General features: G+C 43.7%; 1 protein-coding gene across 4 annotated transcripts in view; it reads right to left on the bottom strand.

Moving 5' to 3' along the window:
• The window catches only part of ENO4 (enolase 4), a 29,420-nt gene that overhangs the window by 10,202 nt on the left and 6,958 nt on the right, over positions 1-12,260 (bottom strand). For 2 of the 4 annotated variants that reach the window (XM_010820049.4, NM_001205373.1), the window contains 7 exon segments: positions 12,064-12,192; positions 10,970-11,160; positions 8,636-8,781; positions 6,792-6,961; positions 6,555-6,686; positions 4,845-4,898; positions 712-768 (listed from right to left, as the gene is read on the bottom strand). In XM_010820049.4, coding sequence (XP_010818351.2) covers positions 712-768; positions 4,845-4,898; positions 6,555-6,686; positions 6,792-6,961; positions 8,636-8,781; positions 10,970-11,160; positions 12,064-12,192 — 879 coding nt within the window. 4 annotated transcript variants of the gene reach the window in all.

The raw sequence follows: 12,260 nt of genomic DNA, 5'->3' as shown, positions 1-12,260 counted from the left end.
CTGGGAGTTGATGATGGACAGGGAAGCCTGGTGTGCTGCAGTCCATGGGGCTGCAAAGAGTTGGACACAACTGAGTGACTGAACTGAACTATTAAAAGGGCTTCTCTGGTGGTTCACACAGTACAGAATCCACCTGCAGTGCAGGAGACCTGGGTTTGATTTCTGGGTTGGGAAGATCCCCTGGAGGAGAGCAGGGCAACCCACTCCAGTATTCTTGCCTGGAGAATCAGCATGGACAGAGAAGCCTGGCAGGCTACAGTCCATGGGGTCTCAAAGAGTTGGACACGACTAAGCACAGTGCAGCACAACTGTGAAAATGCAAGTTAAAAAAATGTAACTCTTCTTCAAGAAAGGTTTTATTTTAAAAAGGATGGGCGACTCCAGCTGAAAGGACACGGCACAGAGGATGCACGACAGTGGAAGAAGGTGTGAGGACCCAAATGATCTTGGGGAAAGGTCAAAGTCTGAGACTTCAGTGGGCCAGACGACTGCGGGCAGTGGTGGCCCAGCAGCCTGTTGCCGGAGAGGCAGGGACGGAATGATATTCCAGCTCTGGGGGCTGGCCGCCTGGGTCAGTCCCCTTGAAGCCATATTACCATGCGATTTCTGTTTATGTGAGGCCTGGTCCTGGAGCAGAGTGACTTTGGGAGAGGGGAGGGGGCGGGGAAAAAATGACCTGTCATACAGAGTGTGGGAAATGCATTTACTTACTTGGCCTCTTTTGCCTCCATCGTGACTTTTTTTTGTCTCTGGCTTTGGAGGAGGGGACTGTGGGACAGAAGATAAAGATATGTCACTTGGGATTTTCAGACACGTCTGTGGCAGCAGGCAGAGCTTTTGGTCCTCTGACCTGGCAACTGTTCTGGGCTGAGCTGGTCATGCTTCAAGTCTCTCTCCCTCTCTCTCTCTCTCTCTCTCTCTCTCTCTCTCTCTCACACACACACACACGGGTGATGCCAACCACTCTAATGTATGGGGGTATGGATATACACGTTCATGCATTTTTACTTATATAAGTATTCCCTCATCATGTCCTGACTCCTGCTGTGTTCAGGAATTCTTTTTTACAGGAGGGTCTTAAGTCCCCTTCTTGTCCGTAAGGAATAACCCCAGTGTGGGATTTGCTTTTAAAGGCCCAACATATTGTTTTAAATATTCTTATGGTGCAAACACTCTCACCTACAGGATAGGTTTGACTTTCGGAAATAGCTGATGGTCATTAAATCTGCTGGATCTGATGTATGTGATGTCATGTGACATTAAAAGCAAAGCTAATTCCCAATGAGACGCTCCCATGGTGTGCAGTATTGGCAGCACACTGGAACATGGATTTAGCCTTTTATAGGACGCTCTTTAGGACTTCCCTGGTGGCGCAGTGGACAGAAGCCTGTCTGCCAATGCAGGGGACATGGGCTCGATCCCTGGGCCAGGAAGATTCCACATGCCATGGGATGGCTAAGCCTGTATATGTCACGACTACTGAGCCTGAATGCTGTAACTACTGAAGTCCATGTGCCTAGGACCTGTGCCCCACAAGTTCAGTTCAGTTCAGTCGCTCAGGCGTGTCTGACTCTTTGCAACCCCATGGACTGCAGCACACCAGGCTTCCCTGTCCATCACCAACTCCCAGAGCTTGTACAAACTCATGTCCAATGAGTCAGTGATGCCATCCAACCATCTCATCCTCTGTCGTCCTCTTCTCCTCCTGCCCTCAATATTTCTCAGTGTCAGTCTTTTCTAATGAGTCAGTTCTTTGCATCAGGTGGCCAAAGTATTGGCGCTTCAGCTTCTGCACAAGAGAAAGCCTGTGCAAAATCAACAAAGACCCAGCACAGCCATCCCCACCAAAAGACGATGCACTTTAATGCCCAGCAGTTATTGCCTCTATAAGTGGAGGCATGTTCGTCAAGAATCAACAAGGTTCATACTCAAGTATACACAAATACAGAAGTTATCCTGCTTCCTTTCACTGTGGAGTCAGCTGAGCTTTCTATCCCTCGGTATTAATAAAAATAATATAGGAAGTGAAGTGATGTGCCGAGAGAGACAGGGAGACACACACACAGCACTGGCTCAGGAAGCTGTGATCTAGTGATGGCAGATAGTGAGACGCAGGTAACAACCAGGAGGAGGGCGGTGTGATGGGGAGTGCAGAGCCGGGGACTTCCCTGGGTAAGAGTCAGGGAAGGGGACTCGGAAGAAGCAGATACCTGGTGGGAGTCGGGAACGTGGGAGTGCCGAGCCCTCCAGGTAAAGAGCAGCATGTTCATGGCCCAGAGCTGAGCAAGGGCAAAAGTCCTAAAGCAGCGTTTTGCAGCTGTGGCACTCTTGATACTTTGACTGGGTGATCCTCTGCTTGAAGGGCTGCCTCGTGCATTGTCGGATGTGTAGCCGCATCCCTGATCTCAGCGTTCTAGATGCCAGGAGAGCCTCAAACTGGGACGACCCAGAACGTCTCTGGGCATTGTAAATTGTCCCTTTGGGCAAAATCACTCCCCACTAAGAACCACTGCCTTAGAAGAACACAGTGATACATTTTATTTTGTCAAAATTGAAAAAGAAAAAATATCTCTATGACTTCATAAAATACAGTTAAAAAGGCAGGCAACGTGGTAGAGGAAATTAGGTATTAATGTGACATGTAGAAAGGACTGAAGCCTTTATTACAGAAAGAATTCCTAGATTATCAGTAAAAGATGAACACAAATAAAAAGGGTAAAAAAATAAAGCATCTGCAGAGATTTGTGCAGAATTTTACATGATTTTAAATACAAATCATGCTATATACTTGGATGTGTGATATCTGTGTGTATAAATACAAAACAAAGGCTAGAAGACCACACTCAGTTTTTAACAGTGGTCAGCTCTAGAGATGGAACTGGAACGGAGGTGGTGGTGACTCAGTTTTTACCAGTGGTCAGCTCTAGAGATGGAACTGGAACTGAGGGTGGTGGTGAGTGTGGGGTCCAGGCAGGCAGAGTTAGCACAGGGGTGGGGTGAGGGGGACTAGCTCTACCGGTATTTGGATTTTCCTAAGAACATGCATGAGCTACTTGTATAGTTAAAAATAAACTGTATAATTAAAATTGTATAATTAAAAATTTGAAAGTCAGGATGACTCCAGAAAGCTCAAATATCCTGAATTTCTAATATTCTAAGCTGGATCTCCTCCACCGGCTCTGACAGCCACCACCATAGGCACTGCTCGTGGCTGTGTCAGCTCTGAGCACACTGCATGTATTTAACTTGTATACTCCTCACAATGTATCACATCCATTTTGTGGGCGAGGAGCCTGAGGCGGAGAGCTTATGTAATTGGCACAAGGGCCCACAGCTAGTAAAGGGGCAACGCAAAAGGCAAGGTGAACTTGCCCAAGTCTGAGTCTCTGCAGGCTGGTCACCTATAAGGAAGTTGGCCTCCTGGAAATCACCCCGGAAACCGGCTCCAGTATGAATGTGTGAAAGTGTTAGTCACTCGGTGGTGTCCGACTCTTTGTGACCCCTTGGACTGTAGCCCACCAGGCTCTTCTGACCATGAGATTCTCCAGGCAAGAATACTGGAGTGGGTAGCCAGGTGCTTAAAGCAATTCTGATCAACTGTAGGGCATGGGCCCCAGCCACCTGCCCCCATCACTGATTCAGCGCTGGCAAGATTGCACTGGAGCCAAAGTTCCTTCACAACATTTCGAGATGGCAACTTGGCCCCCATCCTGCAGGAGAATCAGCTAGTGCGTCCTAATCATGTAGTTTAGAAGCCTCACACTATGTAACTGTGGGCTCAGGATTGGATCCTGGAACAGAAGAAGGACGTTAGTGGAAAAACCAGTGAAATTTGAATAAAGTCTAGAGCTCAGTTAGTAGTAACGCAGCCTTTTGGTTTCTTAGTTGTGATAAATGTGCTTCGGTGATGTATCCTGTTAACCCTGGGGGAAACTGGGGTGAGGGGGTGTTTGCGAACTCTCTGCACCGACTCTCAGCTTCTCTATAAATGCAGCATTATTCCAAAGTTAAAGACAAGGATCGGGCCCCTCAGCCTGTGCACTGTGCACGACCCCAGTCAGAACATGACTGTACATTCCTGCATCTGAACAGGTATTCCTGATGTGTCCATGGACAGAGATGCACTTTGTGGACACAGCGGAGGAAGGAGAGGGTGGGACGAATTGGGAGGGTAGCATTGAAACATATACACCGCCATGTGTAAGACAGCTAATAGGAAGCTGCTGTATAACACACGCAGCCCAACCCGGCGCTCTGTGACATCCTAGAAGGGTGGGATGCGGGTAGCATGGGAGGGAAGCTCAAGAGGCAGGGAATATATGTATACTTACGGCTGATTCACACTGTTGAATGGCAGAAACCAACACAACGTTGTAAAGCAGTCATCTTCCGATTTAAATTAATAATAAAAAAAGAATATGATGGAACCACCTGGTGCCTCTACAGCTGCCCCCATCCAGCCTCTGTGACATCCCCCCCAAGGGCTTCTCAGTCAAGGGTATTCATTTGCCCAACACTGGGATTCTGAGCAGGCACATGTGACCGTGCCTTCACCATCATACCAAGCGGCCTCTCATGATCCTAGGGGCCAGATCTTTCCCTCACAATCTTCGCACAGGGCCATCTGCCTCAGAAATCAAAATGAGATGATTAAATTCCATTAGAAACTGGCCCCATAGCCAATGAGGGAACGTATGAGCTTGGGTCATGGGGGAAACCCAAAGAAGATGAATACGTTTTTCTATCTGTAGCAACAATATTGATCATGTTGCATATGAACTATAATTTCAACACCAGAAGGTATATAAGCATGTTGTTACATACCATATATCCTCTTTACATACCATTTCAATTGCTTTGTTGATGTGTTTCTGAATTTCCAGAAGCATCTCTACACCCTGTAAGCAGAATAACCGTGATCTTCCACAACTGCCTGATAGCTCAGTTGATAAAGAATCTGCCTGCAAGGCAGGAGACCCTGGTTCGAGCCCTGGGTCGGGAAGATCCCCTGGAGAAGGGAAAGGCTACCCACTCCAGTATTCTGGCCTGGATAATTCCATGGGCTGTATAGTCCATGGGGTCTCAAAGAGTCGGACATGAATGAGTGACTTTCACTTCACACTTCACAACTGCAGCCTAGAATTTTAAATATAAACACTTACACCACACATGAATATTTCTAACTCAGAATATTTGTGGGGTCTTTGATTAGACATCCTGGGTAGTGAATTACACATGGCCTACAATATCAGAGGATTAAATGCTAATTTCAACTCTCCATTTTTATTTGGGTGAAAATGAATGAGAGGCTCTTCCTCGTTATCCTGTCTTCACCGTTCAGAACTGGCTGGTTTAGTTGGTTGGGTCACGTTAACTTCACTCTCTTTCATGGTCTCCCGACCAACCTTCTTGCAACACATGTCCCAGGTCATCAAGGGCTTCTTCAGGGGAGTGTTTGAATTAGTATGAATCCACTGTCACTTAGAAAGGGGGAGGATGTATTCTGCTGATGGTGGGATCTGCATATGGAGACAGACAAAGAATGGCATGCCAAACGCTCTGGTACCCAAATAGCACAACAGATATTAACTGAAGGAAAGATCCTGGCACCAGGATCTGCACGGGATCTGACAGATGGTGCGCCAGATATAAATTTGAGTCTTCCAAAACTGATAAAAGCGAGGTAATGCCTATTTCCCTTAAAAAAAAAAAAAGAATTCTTTATCATAAAGAAATCATCTTGAGATTAAAAAAAAAAAGATTTTCACTATGTTGGATAAAGTATCAGTCACTATGTTGCCCAGAAGGGACAGAGCTTCCTGTCCTTTTCCTGTAAACATCCACTACAGAACACGAATGCTTAGTTCTGCCTAATGCCTAATTGGCAGGATATTTCATGAAGATATAAAGAGGCATATTGACTCATTTATGCCACTGAAGAACAGTGAGGCACTGACAGACCTCTGAGTAGTACACATGCCACTTAGGATTCCTTCCTTCCATATTCCATAAACATGCACTAAACCTCTCTTACGTGCCAGGCAATCTGCTAGGCTCTGCAGTTCCTACTTAACAGAAGGGCTCCTATGAAAGTGCCAGCTTCCTCTTGTTGCAGCCATTGTGTATAGACTAGTAAATAAAGATATCTCAGTTGCCCCAAAGAACATCCTTCTAGCACTCTCAAGGCTTCTCTGTGAGCCTCTCCATTCATTTCAGTTGCTCAGTCATGTCCAACACTTTGGGACCCATGGACTGCAGCACACCAGGCTTCCCTGTCCATCACCAACTCCCGGAGCTTGCTCAAACTCAACTGTGATCCTCTAGCATGAGTCAATATTACAAACAGCCAGAGATCCAAGGTGGTCTAAATGTGATCCCCTTTCATTTGTGGTCTTGTTTTCTTCCTGCTTCCCTAATTTCCTAAATTTTTTTCTCATTTTTTATTTAATTATTTTTCCATTGGTATCATAAGCCTTGGGGTCATCCACTAAAAACTCACTAATGATGAAGATTTTTTTTTTAAAGAAAAGGTACTTTGAGATAATGTAAGGTACTTGTTTAGCTGTTAATCCAGGATGGGGTATACAGATCACTTCTTTCATCAAATTCAGCTTCCCAGGTGATGACTTCCCACAGCTGACCAGCGACACCATCAGAAGAGGTATAGTTAGCTTTTTTGGCTGTTCCTGAAATGGGGGTGGTGGGGCAGGGAAGCAAGAGGAAATGAGAAACATGGTTCATTCGTGTTGAGACACTCATGGTTCTTGTAAAGGTGTGTAATGGGCACTAACCTGGTGGTGCTTCAGTAATGCAATGTTCAGGTAGAGAGGATTATTGTCCAGTACAGCACTGGCTTTGGCAACAGCCAGTGACACAGCCCCTATGGCCATGCTGCCACAGAGGACAGGCTCAGGGGGTTCTGCAGGTATGATTGGTTTTTCTGCAGAAGTCTCCATCCTTCCTGAAGAAAAAAAATTTGATAAAAGATTGCTTTCCAGAAAGCAAAAGTGCGACTATGATAAAACTGTATTTTTCAATGTTTAACTTACAGATGCAAAGGCTGAAAACTGAGGCTGGGAAGAACGTATTTACTTCCACCCCCGAGAAGTTTGTCTGATGTCACTACTCTCTAATGTCCAAAGAGTCCCCAGCCATGGATTTTGCTGAAGACATTTTAGAATATTCAGTATTAACTCCTTCCACAGTCATATAGGGTAGAAATTGTTATCTCATCTAAATGAGGGCTTAGGCTTAAAGACTTGCCCCACATCCAGCAGAACGTGAATTTAAGGAGACCATTTGGACAGTCTCTGAATTCCAAACCCTTTGTTTTTCTATGTTCCACCATCGCTCCTGCATACCCAGCTTTGTGTTGAACATCTCATGTGTATATCTAACTGGTTATCTTGCTTGCCAACCCCAAGTGGGTGTCTTTTTCTATGAAGAATTCCTTCCAGATCTAACCATCCACTCAGAATCCCCAGCCATCTTTCACCCTCATATATTCTCAGCCACTTAGTCTGATCAGGCACCAGAGCGTCCATAATAAATCTCTTGTTCCCCTCCTGTTCTCTGCTTTCCCACAGCTGCTGACCTGAGTCAGGTATGTAAGGTAAGTGGAGTCAGATGTGCAAGCACCCAGCACACATTAAATGTTTAGCAAATTAAGGTTCCCTCCTACTCCTTCCCGTCTTACATTCCATGTTCTATCAGTCAAAAGAAACCACCAAATGAACACCCACTGGTGGTCTCTGCCTATGATTCAGCAGCGGCCATCCCCACCTTCCAGAAGATTGGTTTAACATGATTTTTCTGCCTTGGGCAACTCTCCTCCTCTGTCTGGGCCTCAGCATCTGAAACTATGAAGTAAGAGACCTTGTATTCATGATCCCTTTGGCCCGTGGTCTGGTGCTTTCTTACTCAGTGGAATCCACACTCATCTGGTATTTCGTCTAGTCCCAGCATCATGCTAGGAACTGGCGGTTCTAAATTGAATGAGGCGTGATTCGTGCCTTCAAGGAGTGTTGTAATTGGATGGACATACAAAACACTGTTACAACACTAGCAGCAGCTCTGGAATTAATATATCAGAGGAACTGAGGTGAACAGTATGTTAGAAGGCATGGAGCAAAGGGCTATGATAACTTCAGTTATATGCCTTAAAATGGCAAGGTCTTCCAAAGACAGTTTTCATTAATGTTACCTGGGACTGAAGAAATGTTGGTTGTGTATATCAAAGGACACCATTAATTTTTAAAATATGGAGTGGCTTTCTGATGAGCTAATAGGAAATTTGAGAAGCAGTTGAAGGTCTCCATGTCACCCCCCACCCTCTCTGCCCTTGGGCAGAGAGTACTGTTCAGAGTACTTTGTTTACTAAGTGCTTACATCTGGGTAAGAAATATTTTTTATCTTACAAATAAAAATGGAGGGCAAGATGGGGTAAAACCGTGCTGACCTAACATTGTAGCTTCAAGCAAGGAAATGGCATGGAGGATGGATGGTACCTGGTGGGAACCCAACCCAGGTGTGCAGCAGAGAGACCTGACCTTGAAAAGGCAGTCCAAGCTTCAGCCTTTCTTCCCCCACATTTGTCACTTATGGTTAAGGTTCTACAAGACGATCAGCCACTGACCTTGCTTTTGTCCTTTTTTCTTGGATGGAGGTGGAGGAGGAGGTGGTGGCGGCGGCGGCTGGGGTGAAAGCACTGTTGAGTCTTCTAGGTTCTTTTCCAATTCTTTTCTCTCCTTATCTTCTTGTACTTTATTTTCAAAGAATGTCCTTAATGGCAAGAAAGTATGGATTTATAATGAGATTACTTAGGAAGATCGCTTGTAACTTTGGTCACATTTTAGTGCTGACCCTAAAATATTTCAGTAGCTAACTCTGCTTTTTAAGCTACCTAAGAACAAATCTGCTTCAATTTCCGAGACTAAAAAATGACACTGTTATAAAACCGTGTTCAAGAACTGAAAATCATTTTGGCCTGGAAATAAATGTTTAAAGATTTCGGGTGCTCATTTTAAAAATTATCTGAGCCCTGTTTATTATTTTTAAAGTAAAATTTGAAGAGATAATTTGATTAAGGGCTTCTGGTCATTATTCAGGCTAATGGTCATTTATTCTTTTTGAATAAATAATAAATAAATGACCACCAGACAAAAAACGAGGCAAGCACAGACAGTGAAATACATAGCATTATATGCAGGACTAACTTTTTTTTAATTTGATGTGGGTGCTTAAAATGAACAGCTAAAAAATTTTGGGGAACCCCAACTTAGGTACCTCTAAATAAAATTTCAGCTTCCTGGAATAAAAAGAGGGTAAAAATTTCCAGAGACAAAAAAACAACAAGCCAAAATAAAAAAAAAAAAAAAGACTTGGGAATCAAATTTGCATCAGATGCTGGTGGGGCTGTGCCTTTAAAGTAATGAAAAAAACAGATTTCAAATGAGAATTCTATACTCAGCTAAACAGTCAAACATGAAGGCAAAATGCTAACATTTTCACACATGTAAGAATACCCTTACAAAAATTTATATCCCAAATACTCTTTTCTCATCCTTACTTAAAAAAAAAATTATATATTTTTCTGGCTGTGCTGGGTCTTCATTCCTGGGTGAGTATTTTCTCTAGTTGCAGCAGGCGAGGGCGACTCTGTTGCGGTATGTGGCCTTCTTGCGGTGGCTTCTCTTGTTGCAGAGCACAGGCTCCAGGCACGCAGGCTTCACTAGTTGTGGCTCTCAGGCTCCAGAGCTTGGACTCAGGAGTTGTGGGCTTGGTTGCTCGGCAGCAGGTAGAATCTTCCCTGACCAGAGATCAAACTTGTGTTCTTCTGCACTGGTAGGAGGACTCTTATCCAGTGTACCATGAGAGAAGCCTTCAACCTTACTTTTACAGGATGTAATCCAACAATTCAAGAAAGAGGAAGATATGGGATCCAGGAAACAGGAGAACAATGAAGGGATATCTTATGGCATCTCTGTAGTAGGGCTAGAGAGGAACAACTCAAGACGGGAGATTTGGGAGGGAAAGTTCCAGGAAAAAAAGGAATGTAATGAAATAGAAGGTATGACTAAGGGATTAGGAAAACAATTAAGGATATGTTAATAGCAAATAACACACACAAAGAAGTGGAATAGCATTCAAAAACTGGAGGGCTACAATCCATAGGGTTATAAAGAGTCGGACACGACTGAGCACGCACATGTGCATGCACACGCACACGCTATTTATAAAAGACATAACTAGAAGTCACACAAAATTATATAGGATTCAAAACCTGTAAAAAGCTATTCAAAAAAAAGTTTTCTTATAAGGTCATGATACAACTCTGATGCAAACTAAAATGTGAAGTTACACACAATTAAGCAAATGATAAAACTTTAAAGAAAGAGAGTCCAGTTGACCTTCTTTGGCCACGAGGACTGTGGCATTGATCCACACAAAAGGAGAAGTAATGGTAACCCACAACGTGGTTGGATTAGCTATGTGAACTATGCTCACATAGCCGTACTTCCTTGGTTTGCACATTTTAGAGTCAACCTGTGGGCAAGGCCTGGAATATTTGGCTGTGTTTGGAGATCAGACCATAAGCACCACCCACTGGGTCATATAAAAGGATAAGCGAGGCTCATGGGGATGATGCATGTGAGGAGGTACAGAGTGGAAAAAGATGATGTCTGAATTCTTGATCCTTTTCCAGAGAAACTTTGAATCCTAGGAAAGCACTATGCATAAAAAGAGGCCAAAAGACCTTACGTAGCCTTACACAGTAAAAGTTTAATAACAGGATTTTCAGGAGAAAAACAACATTTTATGCTGCATGTTGATGCGTTAGCATGTTTCCTAATTGACTTCCCAACTGTACCCTACAGATTGGACACACCTGTTTCATTGGCAGGTGAAATGGAAAGAAAGTAGGTACATGATTATACTGGACACTAACGTTTCAAAGTTTCATACTTACCTGAGCACCTGATCCACCTCAGCCTGGCTGGAGGGCACTAGGCCCTGGAGCTCCTCAGTGAGAGTTTCGTTGACCCACTGCACTGCGGTGCTGACAGCATCCAACCTTTCCACTTCCTCGGCTTCAACGAGCTCAGGTGAAGCGTTCTCGTGGGCTTCAAAGTGAGTTGCGATCACCACAGAACATATGTTCTGAAAACAATATAAATGTGTTCTACATTTTCCCTGCCTTTCACAGGAAATAGGAAATTGAATGTATCCAACTTTAAGGTACATGATCTTTTATCACCAATTTCAAAGAGAAAATGAGAATCTGTAATTTTCTTTGAGATATTTTTATAGCTATTGAAACACGGTGGAACCCGACTTCAAGGAATGTTTAAAATTATTACCTTGTTAAAATAAGTCTTATAAAAACCTTACATTGAACTTCATTTCTATCATTGCCTCTCTCAAAAATAGCAAAAAAGGAGACAGATTTAATCATAATTATTTTCATGGATGACAATGAATTTTTCTTCACGTAGATCAGTCTACATATTTATAATTCTATGTAAGTGAGTGAGAGTCGGTTAGTCGTGTCTGACTCTACAAACCCATGGACTGTAGCCCTCCAGGCTCCTCTGTCCATGGAATTCTCCAGGCCAGAATACTGGAGTGGGTAGCCATTCCCTTCTCCAGGGGATCTTCCCAACCCAGGAATCAACCCAGGTCTCCTGCACTGCAGGCGGATTCTTCACCATCTGAGCCACCAAATCTATGTAAATCTTCATGTAAATACATGAATCTATAACCCTATCTGCAGATTACAGAACTCATGACATTAGCAGTGTCAGAGTTTTAAAACTATTTTTGCCCCATTTCATGTCTCAATCTTCAGATCACCTTCAGGTCTGTACCAACAGTGCACATAATAAACCATCATGGCAGATTGTATGATTCATGCTTTGTGTTCATAACTGCCTACAAATACTGTATGTGTATCTCACAGACACTGAATTTCGAAACATTAATTTCCCACTATTTAGACAGTAAATGCTAATAAATGCAGTGGAGCCAAGACAAAGAGAAGAACAGGTTTAAGTTGCTTCCTACCTTGGGAAAATTTTGAATGGTGCAGAATATTTCCACTTGGAGGGTTGGAAGCCCAAGTCCATCCAGCACATTTTTCCCCACAACTTTGCATATGGTGGGAGGTTTTGCAAGTTTAGAAAAGCAGTTTGCCTTCAACACACACACACATAAAAAAAAAACACAAAAATACCACATCTAGTTTATCTTTGAAAGGTCAT

This window comes from Bos taurus, chromosome 26, assembly GCF_002263795.3.
Source record: "Bos taurus isolate L1 Dominette 01449 registration number 42190680 breed Hereford chromosome 26, ARS-UCD2.0, whole genome shotgun sequence".
In the NCBI taxonomy this organism is placed as follows: Eukaryota; Metazoa; Chordata; class Mammalia; order Artiodactyla; family Bovidae; genus Bos; species Bos taurus.
This window is presented reverse-complemented; position numbering and strand designations above follow the sequence as displayed.